The sequence below is a fragment of the Dermacentor silvarum genome, chromosome 1 (assembly GCF_013339745.2).
Source record: "Dermacentor silvarum isolate Dsil-2018 chromosome 1, BIME_Dsil_1.4, whole genome shotgun sequence".
In the NCBI taxonomy this organism is placed as follows: domain Eukaryota; kingdom Metazoa; phylum Arthropoda; class Arachnida; order Ixodida; family Ixodidae; genus Dermacentor; species Dermacentor silvarum.
The window spans coordinates 168,158,356-168,176,792 of NC_051154.1; the positions used below are offsets into that span (position 1 = coordinate 168,158,356).

Here is an 18,437-nt window from a genome sequence, read left to right on the forward strand (position 1 = left end):
AGTACATAGCATTGACTTGTGTACTTTTATAAATAAATGCCATCAAAGTTACAAAGACAAACACGCACTCAGACAAGAATAAATGCTGTATGTCATTCACGGAGATGTTCTGTAACGTCGTTATAGTAGCGTTGTTCTATTAAAACACCGAAGTCATAAATCAACAGTATATATAGTGTTTCCAGAAAAACAAATTAACATATTCAAACAAATCAGCAGCATCATCGTTCCTCAAGATGACCATTAGTTTCAGTATAACCAGGTATACACAGCGACGCAACCTGTCATGCGCTGCTGTAATAAGTAATATTACGCAAAACGACAAATGACGTACATGTCTTCAGGAGAACACACACTCGTTGAACACTATTACCTTTTTTCCCTCTTGCAGATAACTCCTAGGAACTCATCTATCGTATTTAAATGAATTAATAAACATCTTCAATCAACCAGTGATTGATTGAAAGAAGAAACAGGTGAAAGACGAAATATGTGTTGAGGGCGAATGAACACTTCCATAGCACTTGGCCGCTTACGCAACGCGCCAGTAAACAACGCATTCACAGCTGCTCGGTGGAATGAGCTTTGGCGGTAGTGGAAAGTACAGGCCAAGGTGATACGCAGACCACTCCGCTCAGCCAGTGCACCAAGAGTGAGAGTGACGATGCGTCCGCTCCATGCAGCGCATACCGCCGTGGCGCTGTGCGCCGGTCGGGATAAAAACCCTCTCAAACAGCTTGAAGCTGTAAAAGCCGACTCTCCACTAAGTCAGGAGGCCGGCAACTCACACCAATTAAGCGGAGGGCGCGAGCGTGAATGCGGATACTTTGGAAAGCGAGGAATCACATCAGCGTCATACTTGTCCGGTCCCTGACGCGCTAACAGGCCGGAACGAAAGTTATGTGTCTGTCGCTGTGATCCGCGGGTGTTCGCACGCCAGCCCACACCGCGGACGCAGCACTTCTCGTGATCCGACGTGGCTGGGAGCAATCGTTTCATGCTGCACGAGCTGGTTCTCGCATAGATTGCTCTCCAGTACTAATTTCGAGGACTTGATTCTCTCTCGCAAGCGGGGAATTTCGCTTTAGAAAAGCTGCACGACATGCACGCATCAGCGAGGAGAGCCACTTTGACAGCGCTGGTTCTCAGCGTTCTCGTACTCGGTGTGTCGAGTCAAGAGAGTGCCACGAGGAGCTACGAGGGGGACCTGCGAGACATCGCGCAGGTGGTGATCAAAAAGTTCTTCCCCATTGTCTCGGAGCTCGTGACGAGCCCCGAGTTGTCCGTGGACTGCTCGTCGAGTCTACTGAAGACGTTCTCAGGACTGCGGCAACACAAAGCATGGGCGTATCGAAGTGAGTAACACCCGCACGAATGATTTTATAAGCGCTGCCTGCTCATTCTGTGCATGCTGGACTGTGGGAGAAGAAGGGAAGCCGCAGTCTGGAGACAACATTTAGACTCTCGCGACGACAAGTCCCCTTGTCGAAACGTTGGCTCCCGGCTAAAGTTTCACTTGTTGATCCACTGCTAATCAATTGAAGCTTCCATCTTGTTGTGACCCCTTTGTCGTGCATATGGTTACTTTTTTCCCTTTTTTTCTTTCTTTTTCATGCTTGGAGAAATACATGGTGTTAGTGTTCCACTTAATTAAGTGCCTAGACGGAGTGAAAATGCAGAGCTGGCATGAGAAAGAACGGGTAGCACCTCAGTGCCCTTTTTTTCTCCGCGCTGAACCTTGCCTTCCTTTGACGTCCACCAATCCGAATCTCGTTTCCCTCGTAACTTGGCCTTCACCTGTTTGCACGGCGCTATGTTCATGCAACCGGTTGTGGAGATCTCAGTGCCACGTCCATGGCATTTCCATTCGCCTAACAAGCTGAGGTACAAAATAATACGTCAGGACAGGACAGACAACTTTTACAAACGGCTTAAAAAGAAAATTATAACTACAGTGATTGTCTGCTCCTTGTAGGTTCTTGAAGTGACGCGGGCAGATGTGGATTTCGACATCTCGGCTCTGCACACTGTGCATAAACGTACCGGGCAAGTTCGTTTTGGTAATTCTAACGTGATCGCCCGAGCCCATTAACCCAAAGGGTCAGTGATAAAACGGCACTGGCGGGGATAGACAAAATCACAACTACGTGCCCTCAGGGTTAATAGTGTGCAAAATTTGCAGTTTAGCTTCACCGAAGCCATCTCCTCGTGGTTGAGCGCCCCACTCCTCAGATGCTGCATGTCACCGATAGAAGACGTGTAGCTGCCGGTTGCCCGCAGATAAATATGGGTAGGCGTTCCCAGTCAGGCACTTGGCTTTCTTTAGGGGTCAACCGCTCGCGTAAGGAGTCTGAACATCCAGACTCCCTTCGAAAGCCTGTCAGCGCAAACAACATCGAATTCCCTGACTGAAGCTTTTCGTAGTTATAAGCTTTCGTGGGCATGTCAGCATTTTCTGGCCGCCACATGTGGCAATTTTTCTGGCCGCCACATGCGGGCGCCAAATGTTTGTCTATGGACATTCTCGGGGACACAGCATCTTCCCTGAATTCAGTCAGCTGTGAGAGAGAAAAAAAAAACAACTGAGGATACAATGACACGTGCGTGCTCTCATTCTCCGATATTGAGTTACCTTCACCGCACTTACACCGAATATTGTGAAACAACGGAGACAACGACCTCAAGAATCTGAGCAACAAGATGAAAGGCTTCCGTGAGCAATGTTAAAGAGTACACAGGAAGCCGTCGACGCGGTGCATATGCTTTGAAGAGTCACTGCCAATCAAAACTTCCGAAGAAGGCACCTTTCTCGAGGGCCCATCTCGTCCACTGACCCAGATGGCCTCCAAGCGTGGATTTAAGGTTTCCATTACATTTCGCTGCTCTCTTATATAATCGAGTCTGGCCTGGGTACGTCGATGTTGGAGATGGAGGCCAACATTTGACTTTTTGAAATATAGATGTTCATGACGACCAACAAGGTAATTTTATGGTATCCACAAATAGGACATCTGAAGTAATTGGCTGCCAGATATTCTTTCCAACATATAGTCGTTTCTGCATACTGTATTCCTAGGCCTCACCCATCATTTGAAGAACCTCAACATTAACATCGACTCCACAGCGGCGCACCGGCAGCTTCGCAACAGCTAGCAGGCAATTAGTATTCATCGTCGCATTAGTAAAATTCTCTCTAATGGCGTAAGGCGCGGCCGTCCATGGACGAGTGCCAGCGCACGGGTAACGCGTGGTAACGCGCATAGACATTTGCCGAGGGCTGTGATGGAGTTGTAGATGGGAATTGGGAAATAACATTCCTGTATACGACGTGAAAGTAGAGGGCCACGTGAACAAGGGCGAGAGCTTGCGTTGTTTTTTTAATGTGTTTATACACGAGAAATGTCTGCAGTTCTTCACAAACATGACATGACCATTAGAAAAAAGAACGATAAAAGCTTACAGCTTATTTGGATTTACCGGCGCTCCGTCGAGGCTACACAGCAAGAAGGACGACATCTTGCAGGAAGGACGACAGCACGGACATCTTACGGCAACAGCCGCGCGTTGATGACCTTAAAATCCACGCCGGAATAGGGTCTGAATGATTACGGACTAAAAAAGAAGTATCATACTCGTAGCACGTATTCTGTACCTGACGATAGCGTGGTCTTTAAATGGATGTAGCAACGTTGGATTGTGCCCCCGACGAAAGCACATTTACAATACGCATCCCATCTGGTTGCCTCGTTGCCGCTTTAGAGAGAAACTAAACTTTTAACACTAAATCTAGATAGACTGGCACATTACGCTGTTGGAGGCATCTCAACGTTTGATCGAAAATAGGGCTAGGAAAAGGGGGAGGGGGACTGTGAAGGAACAAAATGGCAATTCAAGGTCAAACTATCGTTTCTCAATTTCTCTAACGACAGAAGCAAGCCCGCGATGATATCAATGCGAGAATTAACAGATATCATGGTTTAACCGCATATTTATTCCGTTCTTCATAATACAGAAAAAAAGTGTAGAAAACCTGCAAGAGTCAATTTCGCGCTAGTTATACTTCACTAGGTTCGTTCAGTGGTTGTCACAGTCTGTAACGTTTGGCAATTGACTTTTTTTTCCTTCTCTTTCTGCCTTGACACAAAACCGTGTTTACAGGTTGCTGAGCGCAGCGAGTGACGTGGCTATTACGAACATGCCTGTCGTACAACCCACATTGTTGCGTGTATTAACCGTTTGAGATAATAGACAGTTTTAGTTACTCGTACGTAGAAGCGCTACGTACAAGGTCGATCCACATGGGTCGCGAAGCTTCGGGCGAAAAGCGGTTCAAAACCAATTGTCACCGACATCACCAAGGGTGGTTATCGGAGCAGCGATTGAAGCGCGACTATGTTTGGAGGGGAATAAACACTGGGAAAGAGAAAAGCGTTTCTAAATTAAAGCGAGACGCAGTTAGATTCATTCAACGAAAATAAAATTCCTAATACATTTTATATACGCATGACGAGAAAAGATACAACTGTATTTTACTTGATCATTATCAATAAATACCTTTTTTCAGGGCCCACCGTGAAAGCACCCATCGATAGCGGCGGGCGTTGACGCCGCTATCACTTGCAATGCCATGCAACTCTTGGAGTGCGTGGAAAGGCGCGCTCGTAAATTTCACCTGTTAGAATACGCCCCTCTCACATGTTGCGTTGTTTTTTCATGTCGACGTTTGTCTGAATTAGGTGACGCGGGTAGTTTTATTGTTTCTTAACCTGTGCAGCCAAAAGTAGTGAGTTGCGACCGTTAGATACTTGTTTACTTTAGTTGTTTTCGTGCAACAGAGCTGGCCGACGGGCTTGGCGTCCGACGAAAGGACGAGCACTCTACGCAATCGCCCAAAGCGTTCGTCGACCTCCAAAGAAAGTATGTTCTGTGCAGCGATGTGATTTCGACACCCGTACGGCTGATCTTTTCCGGCATCGCTTTTCGCGCTGAAAACTCGGAACGCCCATGAAGTCGAATGGCGGGGCATTTGAATATACAGCTCTAATGGCAGGCCTCCGAAAACAAATTTCGCGCCTATGAGAACAAAATGACGTCACTTCTGTTTTTGACAAATATGGCGTCAAATTATTTTTTTCTTCCACCGGAAGTGTTCCCTCCTCACACAGATGGCGCTAAGCCCCATGAACCGCCGATAAGCAACCATGTTTTGAACGTATGGGCTTCTATGGAAGCTTCGCTACCAGATGTATTTACCTTGCTACGTACGTGAAGATCTTGCGGGATCGAAGTGCGCATGCGCATAACGTAGGTAGCCCCGTCGCGTCTCACGTAGGCACGCTAAATCTGCGCCTATGCGTTGCGCGCGCCGCGTAGTACGTGACCGGCTCTGGGAGCTGCGCACGCGATATTTCGAAACAGCCGAGAGCAAGTTCCATTCGACCGTGCCAACGGTGCTTTTGGTTAGTCACCGTAGTTTTGTGCTGCGTGTTTGCGCTTTTTGAAGTCCACGAGAGCACAGATAAATAATGATGATCACAAAGAAAGCTGGGAGGCATTTTGCAGCTTAGGACCAGGCAGAGAACGCAGCACAAGGTAGCACGGACGCGCTGTTTGCGAGGTGCGAGAATCGAGCAATGGCTCCGATTTCGACTCGTCTTGAACAAACTTGGCATAAATAGCGTTCACCTCTGCCAGCAGAGTGCGCAAGTAGACATGCGGAAACAATGATATATACGTTTTCAAGGCCTCCTACAACAGACTGTTGCGTACGCGAAACTGCAAGCGTCCCACGCATGCGGTGCGTAGCACACGTAGAACTCTCACGTTTGCGTGAGCAAAGCTTCTGCGTACGTGAAACTAAAGCTCTCTAATGCACCACGTTAACGTGGGATCAGATTGGAACTTCCGACTCCGAAGGCCGATAATAGTCATGATGCCGAGGTGAAATGCCATTAAGCTGTATTTTTTATTCCCGACTGAAACTTCTGTGCTTTTCTGTAGCTCGTCCTGCATTTGCACCTTTCCCTTGTCATTTTTATTGAGCTTACAAGCTTCAATGACATAGTAAGCAAATGATTTCTGCTTGTCTTAACGTGAAATACGCCGAAACCGACGATATACGTCGGACGTACTTTCATAAAGAAGCGCCAGATACGTCTAACGTACCTTTCAAAAAGTTGAAGGAATATGTCGCACGCACCTTTAGCCTTGTTCCAATGTGTTAAGACGCGAAACAAAGTGAAAACATGCCAAAGACAGGAAAGAGCGTCCTTTCGTGTCCTTGTCCTTTTCTTTCTTTCTTTCCTTCTTTCTTTCTTTCTCTCTTTCTTTCTTTTTTCTTGTTTTTTTTTACTTTGGCTCGCGTAAAAATATATTGGAATAAGTATGAACCATCTAGCCCAGCAACAACTAGTGATACCTTTAGTGACAGCCTTCACGTTAAAGTACTACGTCCGGCATAAGCACGCGCAACAATTAAATACGCGCTTCCTTCACCTGAGTGAGCGCAGCTAGCGCAGAAAGGCGTGCCCATCACTGCTGCAATATCTGTCGCATCTGCTTCCCTAGCGTTGATGCGCGCTTTCACAACAATAAGAGCAAGTTCCATTCGGTGCCTTTGGACGCGATACTACGACAGTGTGTGCTTTTCGCAAAATTGACCAATGATGCAATTGCGCTCCTACTACCGATCCGCTTGAGTGATTGCTGGGAATGCGTCCGTGTTGCAGCTGTTGTTCAATTCAAAACGGCGATCCAATTCCAATTCGAAACGGCGATCCCCAAATTAACTGACCCGAAGCAACGAAGCGAGACTCTTTACAGAAGCTAGCTCCGAGGACCACTTTTGAAGTCGCCTTTTAGTTTTCGTTCGAGAACAGGCGTGAGTGACGCGTGTCGTACCGTTTGATTTTCTAAGCAGTTTCTCATTTTCTTTATAAAGCAGTTTTTCCTTAAGGTATCTTGGAGAAACTGCTTTTATTACACCACTTGGCATACCAGTCATAAATACTTGGAAATTGGTACGGTGTGTATATGACGTCGTATGAGACTTCGTGTTTTTGCATACGTTTAAAACCATGCTCGGACGTGTACGCGCACATTTATACTTTGATGCTGCTTCGTTTGTACAGAATGCTGTAGGTGAGCTTCTGCGCAAATCGAGGGAGAATCTAAGTGCAGTAGCTCACTTCGATGGCAATCAATGCCAGCGTAGCTGAAGGCTCACGTTTCTAACGAAAGAGACGTTCATTAGTAATTGTAGGGGTTCAATGCGTTATAGATAAAATGTTAGAGTATAATATACGCAAAGTGCACAAGAATTAGCCTCGGAAAGGCCGAAATCAACAAAAATCATGCGGCACCAACATCAACAGTTTGCAGTCAGTGGTTAATATTACGAACAGACACGGTTGGAAGTTGCGCGTTCTTAGCGTTGGGCCAAAATATCGGATTGTTACTATACGTAGAGTACTCGGATACAGTACCAGGTCAGAATTTTTTCCTCTGCGGAATTTTGAATGACGTGTCGGAAACCTCCTTCCCTCACTTGCACCTGACAAGGGCCTCGTTTAAAGACGCTATCCCGCAGCTATGGCACGTGTGATGTCGTCAGTTTGACGTCACGGCGAACGCGGTTTTCTGTCTTCGATAACACTTTCACTTTGCAGCAGGGTGGAATGGTGGCTGAATTTTTTTTAAGTTCATTTCAGCGTGGAGTTTCCGAAAGCATTTTTCCAAAGGCGTTCCTCTAGCAGTGCGAAACCATCTCCAAAAAAAAAAAGAGGTTTTTTACGTGCCAAAACCACGATCTGATTGTGAGGCACGCCGTAGTGGGGGACTCCGGCATAATTTGAACCTCCTGGTGTACCTAAATCTAAGTACACGGGTGTTAATTTTCGCATTTCGCCCTCATCGAAATGCGGCCGCCGTGGGCGGGATTCGATCCCGCGACCTCGTTTTCAGCAGCCCAACACCATAGCCACTAAGTAAAAACCAGCTCAGCTGGAACGCCAATGCATCCTCTTATGTTGCCCTTATTCCGAATAGGGTGATAGTATTATGATTTCTGCTAACCAGGCGAAACTTCAGAATTGCTCGGCCTCAATTTCGCAATTTCTTCGCCCTAAAGTGAATAATCCAAAAGTTTTTAGTAACATTTTTGATAGGTTACATTGAAACTGCAATATGTACTGTAAGTAAAATCCGCCGCTTCAGGTAATACGACTGAACAGGTTGAGTTCTGCTATATACTCCATGCAAATGTCTTTTTTTTTATTCACGCAGGAACTCCGCTGGGAGTTGTCTAAGTATGCGTAAACATTGTGCCACTTGCCCATCTCCACGCAGCGCGGTGTCATTATCAATGTTATGAAACTTGATCCGACCAGTATAAACGACAGCGCTGCGGCGACACGAACTTCTGCGGACGGCGGCGCAAGGTGAATTGATGACGCAAGCAAACTACTGCAGGTAGCGGCGCCAGGGGCACTGATGACGTTCCGATCATTATAAGCCGTTATCACTCTTTAGCGCCTTATCCATCCGCGTTGAACCATTATCAACCGTGACCAACCGTACTCAGGCGGCGGCTGCGTAGGGCGCGGCCGCGCGAGCCCTATCTTGAAAGCGATCTGGGATGGGAGCAGAGTGCGGCGATTGCTGATAGCTGCGTGCGCGATGTGTTCTCGCCTCTTAGTTCGCGTTGAAGCGAGACGCGCGTGCCCTATCTTGAAGCCATCTGCGATGGGAGCCGAGTGCGCTGACTGCTGATAGCTTCGTGTGCGCTGTGTTCTCACTGCTTAGTTCGCGTTGAAGCGAGAGGCAGCACGAAGGTCAATTCGCTCGCTACTGTGGGTCCTTTCTCGAAAGCGATCGTCTTACGTTACGGACGGACGGAGGGAAGGACGGGTTTCTTCATTGGGTAGGCATAGAAATGCTTCGGCATTTAAAAAATCTGTTTGAATGAAGGAAAAAAAAAAGGATGGAAAGCACGGTATTGCAAGATTGTCCTTATTTAGTCTTTCACATCATGATCACCAGCCAGCGGCAAGAGAGAAAGGATTATTTATTTATTTATTTATTTATTTATTTATTTATTTATTTATTTATTTATTTATTTATTTATTTATTTATTTATTTATTTATTGAGGAGCTGGCTCTTTATAGCCGAAAGCCCCATCGGGCTCCAAGACATTTAAACTGACCATTTGCGCTGCAACAGAGTAAAGGAGAAAAGAGAATGTAAATATCAACTCTACACAGTAGTATTTTTGTCATCACCACATTTTTTTTCTGTGAAGCATATAAACACCCTACAAAAAAGAAGAAAAGCGTCATTAATGGGGTTCTGAAAAGTACACGATGTTCACTTGCTCGGAGAGGCAAAAAGAACGAAGGGAAATAAATAATGCGAGCACAGCACAACCTATCACACACAGACTGAGGAGGAACATTGCAGACGATACTCGGGTCCCCATGGCTGAAAAAAAAGTTTCCACAACAGTTTTGTGGGCCTCATGTCGACTCGAAGCTTGCACTTTTCAGAGTTGGAAAGGTAGTAAAGAACGCAGAAGACCAATCGGTCGAAACTTGCACAGCAGCTCAAAGCGAGGACTGCTGAAAGTTGGGCATTATAAAAGAAAATGACGTTTCACCCCAGTTTACATAAGTCTAGCATAGAGCGCCCAGTATAAGTGCTCGGCGCTCGTTCTTGCCAATGAAAACAATATGTCAAATCTGCCAAATGTGCTGCATGTGCCAACTGACCTCTCCCGCTGCGAAGTGTCACTTCAGCACCGCCTATGGCTGGCTGTACACCAAGTGGCGTTTCCGGACGCTTGTTCTTCCCTTATTGGTATGGCTGATAGTATTGTGGTACTCTTGCTGATGTCAAGAGAGCATCGAGCTGGCGCTGAATTTGCAGGCGTTTACATTCGTAAGTGCTCTGTGCCACTGACCGGCCGCTTTCACCAATATGTCCGACATTACTATCGGCTGGGATCTGACAGGTTTAGCGTAAGAACGTGCTTGTGAATACGGGCCCTGTTGAGTACCTGTCCTCGGTGCGACGCTCAGCAAGTCTCTGTCCAGACTGCGGTAAACCGGTTGGCTTCCGCAGTACATATTCAAAGTGCAAAATACTGCGTCAGTGTTCCCATCCGTCGCTGTAGCAAAAAGCCATTCGCGCACTTGTGCAGTTTTTGAAGGTAACCGGCCTGAGTGACCGTTTGTAGTCCTGCGGTGCGTCCTCTTGTGTACGCTCAGAACTCGCTCTTTCTCTCCCTCTTCTCCTGTTTCTATTTCTCCTGGCTTCTCCTGGCTCGTCTGGTTGACCTCCCTGCCTTTCCCATCGTTACTTTCTCTCTATGTGTGTCAAATTAGCACACTCGCAGCGTAACCTCAGCAAAAGGGCCTTTGCGTGGCGAATGTCCCCTACATTGTTCTTGGTACAAAGTGCATACACTATGGCTAGAACGAACTCTATATTGCACGTAGGGTGCACAATGCCTGTATACTATGTACACTGTGGGTTGTACGTTGTAGGCTGTGATAAAGCGAAAAAATGAGACTTTATTCTGACTTGTTTTACACAGTAAGTTGTTTATGGGCTCATTACAATAGCCGTTACGGGTCGCGATGGTGCCGCCGCTGGCATCCGCCGCGTAACCGCTATCGCCGGAAACGCGAAAAAAGTACCCGATTCCCGCCGGGATCGAACCCGCGCCCGCGCCGTGGGAGGCGGATACTCTACCATTGAGCCACGCCCTAAAAATACCCTAAGGCAAACGCAGGGCGAGACGACTTGAGCCTCCGCCAGTATGGCGGCGCCATCTAGTTAAGATCCCTGCAAACCCAGCGTCCGCAGGCGCAGACGACGATATGCGATTCAGACGAGCTAGGCGCGCAATCAACGCGCTCCCGAGCTGCCGAGCCTCCGCCAGTATGGTGGCGCCATCTAGTTGAGGTACCTGCAAACGCGGCGCGCCCGACATCTAAGTTGTAGTTGTAAGGCTTGATCGGGCTCAGCCGACTGCTGTGGAGAGAGCATTACAAGCCGCAGCTCGCCGTCGACGCCGGGCGGACAGTTCAGGTCGTTCTCGTCAAAACGAGGCGAACAAACTGCGTTTGTTCGCACCACGCCCACCACGCCCAAACTCCAATTCGGGCATGGTGCCCAAATTGGAGGTACTCTTGAGCCGCTCCACCAGCTTACGCTGTGACTGTGCTGCGTCTGGCGCGCAGGCCTGTGACTGTTTTCATGTGTTTGTTCTCAATACAGCGCATATGTGGCGGCTCCTTGATACCTTTAGCCAAGAAGCCACCACATCTGTGCTGTATTGATTACAAAGAAAATGACAAGAATTGTTACAAAATATGGTCCCGTAAGTGTATGCTGCACTTATCATCCTGAATGTTCTTTATATCACTACTTAAGCCATCATGACGCAAGGTCTGCCAGGCATCTGTTCGCATTCTGCTATGGAATAACAATTACTGGCACAGCTTTTATCAAAGTTCATCAATTAAGCTTTGACTGAAAAGTTAACGTCCCTGTCTTTCCTTCTTTATTTCCCTCGCTCTCTCTCTCTCTCTCTGGGCCTAGATCCTGGTCGCATAGCAGCAAGAATTGGCAGGTGATGCGCAGCAACGTGTTAGTGGTTGTCTTCTAATGTAACGTAGCTGAAATGGGCCGTTTTTCTCTTCAGTAACCCAGCGCATATCCAAAAATTGACGAAGACAGATGTTGTTATAAAGAAGCAGCTCCGAACATCCAAAACAGATTTTGTTATAATACTGGGCACACATGTACAAATCAACGCACTTCCGATTAATATTACATAAGTCATTTTACTATACGTGTTTTACTATACGTGTTTTATCTGCGTGTTAGCCCTGATCGACACAAATAGTCGCTATAACTGTTCATAAGAATGGATGCCATGCATTCGTCGTGTTGGGCATATTATTAGCGAATGAAGCCGACGAATGGTTAACGGCACTTACAAACAAAATATTCGTGAATTCAATCAATCAATCTTTATTTATTCAGAAAATCTGGATGGTCTTCGGGGCTAAAAGCCGCTCTAGGCAGCTCGACTGGGTCCCTGAAGACTGTCATCAGGTACATTGGCAGTATGCGACGTTCATTCTACAATCATACGACCTCAAGTTCCTTGGATAAATTCACTGATGGCTAAATGTTACGGACTGCATTCACAAAACTTATCTTACAGTTGTTAGCTTGCGGTTGTTAATGACAGTTTCCTGCGTTTTCCCTTCTTTCCCGTTCTTTTTATCCTACAGTAGATGTGTAGTTTCTAATATGCCTAATAATAATCTAATGGTCCGGATGATATCCCTGTATCATTTTTTATAAATTACTCCGGCATTTTATGTTTGTATTTGTGTCACTTATTCCAAAATTCCTTAAAAAGCAGCATTGTTCCTGGTGATTGGAAACTAGCGCGAGTGGTGCCAATTCATAAGAGTGGACAGAGGGACAGAGTTGAGAATTACAGACCAGTATCCTTAACTAGCATTGTATGTAAGGTTATGGAACATGTTATTTATAGCTGCATCATGTCTCATTTTGATAACAATATCCTTCTTCATCCTATAGTCAGTATGAGTTTCGGCAGGGTTATTCGTGTACGACACAATTGGTTGAATTCACTCATGAGCTAGCCTCAGCAGTCGACAAGAAACAAATTGTTGACTGTATATTCCTGGATTTCAAAAAAGCTTTTGACGTCGTTAAACTGATCGCTAAACTTCGACGATACAAATTGGATGACAATGTTATCGCATGGATTGCTGAGCATCTTCGCTCAATACAGATGTCTGTGGCTTTCAACGGATGTTCCTCTGAATATGTTTCTGTAACTTCTGGTGTACCCCAGGGATATTTTTAGGTCCACTTTTATATTTGTAGTTCATTAATGACATCACTTTGGACATTACATTATCATTTAGAATGTTTGCAGATGATCGTATAGTATATAGAGTCATCAACAGCGAATCTGACCAACAAGCACTACAACATGCTTTGGATTGGATTGCCACATGGTGTGAAAAATGAAAACTGTCGCTGATTGTGAAAAAAAAAAGTGTCCACGTCACCTTTACCAGGAACCGCTCAGACGACAGCAATCATTACACTATAAATAATGGTACTCTTGAACAAGTGACACACTATGAATATTTAGGTGTATTTTTTACTGCTGATCTAGGGTATATAACAGACACGTTACTCATGTTAGGAGCAAGGGTGTTGGAGCATTGGGTTTTCTGAAACGTAACTTTAGTAGTTTCCCACAGAAACTTAGGCAGCAGCTGCATTTCACACATGCCCTCAGTACACTGGGGTATGCGTGCATTTTCTGGGATACATATACTACAGAACTTGAAGATAAACTAGAAAAAGTGCTGAACAGGGCAGTTCCGTTTGTATTTGGCAATTATGACAGGGTGTCTAGTAAGACAGAAAGCAAAAAAGGATTAAATTGGCATTTTCTTGAACACCATCGTCGAAGTTTTAGATTACAATTTCTTCATAACATATACTACTCTAAAACGGGGATAGCTAGGGAATTGCATTTTCAGCCGCCCACATATGTTTCTAAAAGGCGAGATCACAAATTAAGAATACGTGAGATTCCTTTTAAGGGTGACGCTTTCCGCTACTCTTTCTTTGTTCGTACAATAAGTGACTGGAATGCTCTACCACCTGACCCTGTCTGTATTTGTTCAAAAGATTATTTCTGTCATGCTTTATGAATGTAATTGTGTCTGTGTGTGTGTGTTTACATGAACTGCAACCTCCCTGCTTTAATGCCTGAATGACGAATCAGGTACTCAATAAATAAATAACAGCCTATTTCATGGTGTTAAAATTAAACACTCTATAAATCATACAATCTTGAGGAGCCTACGTAGCAATATGTGTCACCGAAAACTCTACATAAATATTTCTGCCACAGTTCTGTCAGCTGATCATTTCAGACTTGTCTTTTCACACTTGTTTGTGACAAAACAAGTCTTGTTTTTCATACTACGGTGTCGGTGCCTGGCTATATAGAGATTACGACCACTAGATATTACGAAGAAGGGGCGACAATGGCTTCTAACTAAAGTTAAGTAACAATAACTGACTGCGCAGAAATGATTAAAAGTCATTAAGAGTGGGTGCTCCGAGTCAGTTAATGCAGCATTCTGGAGCCTCACATGACATTCAACGCTGCGCATTAGATGCATGCGGCTTTCGGTGAAGGTACCTGTTGCTGGTTTTCCATTCTTTTTTCCTTTTCTTTCTTTTTTGTGCGAAGCACTCGACGCAGAAGTTTCGCGCTAAGGATAATTGCGAAGGAAGCGATTTAGGACCGCACATTGTTTAGACTCGTTTCATAATTCGTGCCGTCGGAGTAAACGAAACGCGATGCGGAAATCTCGCGTTCCATCTGACAATGTCGGCCTTCGCACGGAAAAGAATGGCGCACGCAAATCGGAGACGCCGATTCCAGTCTCAACTTGGACTCCCGTCCAAAATGCGAGGTGTCGCATGCGCTAGTGGCGCGGCGGGCACGACCACGGCTTGTTGTTCCACGAAGAGGAGCCATTTCTCACAGACCTTGTGTTCGCGCAGTGGAGATCACAAACAGAGCTGCTCCAAGGGCGCTGTGTGCGCACCACCAGCCCGCTGACTCGGGCTTCATGACTTTTTATGTATCACTTTCTCGCGCCTTCAAGGTGACGTATGCGTCGTATATACACTTGGTCCCGAGGAATTTCGAGCACTCAAGGACTCGTTCTACGCCAAATGCAAGTGCTGAATGCATCGAATTATGTCTGCACCAGGGCTAGACTTGCTTTAACATTCGAATCAGATACGAATCTAACTTTAGAGAACATGAACGGGCAATAACGTTCCCTCTGCTTTCGGACAAAGAACATGTCCTGTTCTCCGCAAGGCACACTCCTTACATGTCGCTATTTTGGGCATGGCATAGTAATAATGCATAGAACAACGTCTTACAATGGCACAAAGCTGAGACGGACCTGCAATACGCAGATGCACGGAAGCATTGTATGGTGCGTACGATCTGTCCAAACGGGCGACGGTAATAAAAGCAGAGTAATCCTGACATCTGATAGAGAGACAGTGTTCTTGCGATTCGTTTTACTGTAAGAACACGTTCTAGAGTACACGCTCAGGGTGCGTATATACAAGAACGTTCTTACGCTAGAAGTGTTCCTAAGAGCAGGCTCCACCCAATCGTCATGTTGGACATATTAGGGAAGACGGCCGGCAAATGGCGAACAGGTCTTATGAACAAAAAGCTTTGTGAACTGAGCTCCAAAGCCCGTAATCACAAAATGTTCTTAAATCCAAGTTCTAGCTCGCGGGGCTCCTATCTAAATACATGGGAACGAAGCTATCGTATTTCGTTGATTGCGTTTAAAAGAAAATGTTACCGTCTAGTGACCATACGACATTTTTTATTGAAGCCGCCGATTTTTTAATAAAAATTGGTGGCAATTGCAAAGTTAAAAAACGTTGTATCTAGTTAACAACATTGTTCCTCAGCAATGAGAACAACAGCACAATTCTCTAAACCATACCACTTAATAGCGTATCTCAAGCGGACAAAATTGATGTGTTATATCAGAAATATGCGAATAATTTGTGAGTGGGACTTCTACAAAACACTTGTGAACATTGCAACAAATCCCGACAAGCTGTAAATTCATGTATCAAATTTGTCCGGTTTATATGCTCTAATAGAAAGCAGTTTTAAAGAGCTGCGATATCTAATTTTGGTGCAGGCTTACGGATGTGTAAAAACTTCATGCTCATGTTCTTTCTAACCTTACGAACTTTCGAAAAATATTTCTTTCAAAATCAGGCGCTAAATCAAAGTTATGCTGCCTATAGAGTCACTAGAATTGAACTTTGTCTCTGGATTGCAACAAATTTCAATAAGATTGGTCGAGCGGCTGTCCCCCCCCCCCCCAAAAAAAAAAAGAAAAAGAAAAAAAAAAGCATTTTTGTGTTTACATATATTTGAATAGGTGGCATCCGGCGTTAAAGCTTCCTCTTAAGCTGGAGCTATTGGAAAGAACAGATGCCAGCCAACAGTGATGACGGACACATTATTAGTGAAGGCGGCCGGCTAATGGCAGGCAGCATTTACAAACGAAACGACACCATGCATCAACACATTGGAGGGGGCGCTTACGTGGGAGAAAGTAATGACCATGTTAGGCACTTTGGGAAACATTGAATAATTAAATGTCATTATTTAGCGAGTTTAAAATCTGTTTATTTTAACATCAAATAAAAAGGAAATAAATATTAAGTCAGGTTCTTAGGACGCAATAACTCTATGCATTCATGAAAAACAAAACTTTTTTATAAAACCAAGCAGGTTATAGTAGAGTGCCTTACTGTTTAAAGTGCACCAGTCCTTACATGCTTCCTCATCCGGAACATGTAGAGTATATGATACCTGGACGGCCTGGTGGCCCTGGAGAGACCAACACCCAGCATTCTAAGAAGCTATTTTTTCAGTGTAGCATGGTATGAAAAAAAAAACATATAGGGAGCAATCCGCCATAGGTGGTAGCAGCGAGTCCGGATCAGCTGCTGTACCAAACTACGCTTGTCGCCATTGATAGGGGGTCTGCGGGAATTATTGCTGCTCCAATTTTCATTCTCGCTGCGACGGACTATCGTTGTGTGAGGCCTTGGGTTGGCTCACTGTTCGACTTTTAACCCACCCAGAAGTCTACTATATTTTGAGATTGATAACGCGACTTAAGGGACATTTTCACGCATAATGGCGCTTCCGGTGTCACCGTGCTGTTCTGTATGGCGGCACAAGCATTCAAACGTTCTGCCATCTGGTGTGAAGGGAACACGTCGTTTGCGGTGTCACCCCCAACGATATCCACTCATTTCAAAATCACGAGCTAGATGTGTGACTGGACCCGTCTGCTCTTCACCGTTTGACGAGGTTCCGGTTATCGCCGCTTGATACTTGAATGCATGAAGCTTCTGTAGTCGGAAAACAGCACGCTACTTATTTTTATACATGCAGTTACCGCATGCGATATTTTCATTTCTAACGTCACACAATATTTCATGCCAAGTGGCACACCCAGGGTCACAACGAACGTCAGAGAAATCAAGTGATTAGAAAACGTCTGATGGCCTTGTAGAGGGAATAATTCCCAGAATAATGGATGCCTCGACTCTGGATTCATGGTATGCCACTGCAGCCCTGCATTATCATAAAACTAGCTGAAGACACCGGGCGGGGAAGCCCCGGTCTATACGCATAAATTGGCGCCAACCAAGACGCTGATTACAAATGCACAGACGTAGGATTTCTCCCTTCGAGTACATTTGGGAAATTATCTACCGACGCGGTTTTACGATGACAGTCTCTGAAAGAGTTGCGTGTTCATAAACGCATACAAAAGATATGCTATTTATATTATTCACAAAGCTTCAACAGCTGCTCCCAGCTTTTGAAACACCAGCAACATTCAGAAAGCCGGCCTTAGATTCATGTCTGTTACGTTGACAAGTAGATAACATTACACTTTCTGTTCCTTTCTGTACCGGCGTCTTGAAATATGGTACCATAAATGCCATCCCATGGAATGCCATCACACGGAAATGTCTGGTGCCACTTGCAGTCTTCAGTCGTTGAATGTATTGCAGTGGTAGTAGCTGTGGTTTTTCATGCCATAATCCTAGCCACGCCACATAACCTATGTAGTTAATTTGGGTATGTACATAAATAAAGGCTTCTAGCGCGAGGGTATTTCTTTCAACTTGTAATTGCCGTGACAACAAATGTCGGTTGTATGTTAGATCTTGCAAGAAGTAGTGATTTTAAAGGACATATTAAACAATCGAACTACGCTACAGTAAAATAGAAGAGCACACGCACGTGCATACGTATAAAAAACCTCAAAGACATCTTTAACAACAGCTTTTTAACAACAAGTAGATCATAATGACAAGCGATAGCACCGATTCATATAAATGACTCGGTGCTAATATAAAGCCGTTATAATAAGCTACTATAAAAGCCGTACCCGCCGCGGTGGCTCAGTCACCTAAGGCAAGTTGCGCTGCTGAGCACGAGATCGTGGGATCGAATCCTGGCCGTGGCGGCCGTATTTCGATGGAGGCGAAATGCAAAAACGCCCGTGTTCTTGCGTTTTAGTGCACGTTAAAGAACCCCAGGTGGTCAAAATTAATCCCGAGCCGTCCACTACAGCGTACCTCATAGTCAGAACTTTTTCGCACGTATAAACCCCAAAAAGAAAGAAGAAGAAGCCGCTAGACGGAGGTTAGACAGGCGCCGCTGTTAACCAGTGCGAGCTCCTCGTGGCCACGGCAGAAGGAAGGAAGGAAAATAAGAGGC

The 18,437-nt window shown here is 45.4% G+C and overlaps 1 protein-coding gene across 2 annotated transcripts in view; it reads left to right on the forward strand.

The window, feature by feature from the left end:
* The first annotated feature begins 764 nt into the window (after positions 1-764).
* LOC119436378 (nose resistant to fluoxetine protein 6) overlaps positions 765-18,437 on the forward strand; it is a 64,143-nt gene continuing 46,470 nt past the window's right edge. The window contains exon 1 of one of the 2 annotated variants that reach the window (XM_049657321.1): positions 765-1,355. In XM_049657321.1, coding sequence (XP_049513278.1) covers positions 1,103-1,355 — 253 coding nt within the window. In that variant the 5' untranslated portion in view covers positions 765-1,102. The remainder of the gene's footprint in view (positions 1,356-18,437) is intronic. The other variant, XM_037703204.2, reaches the window with a different exon arrangement.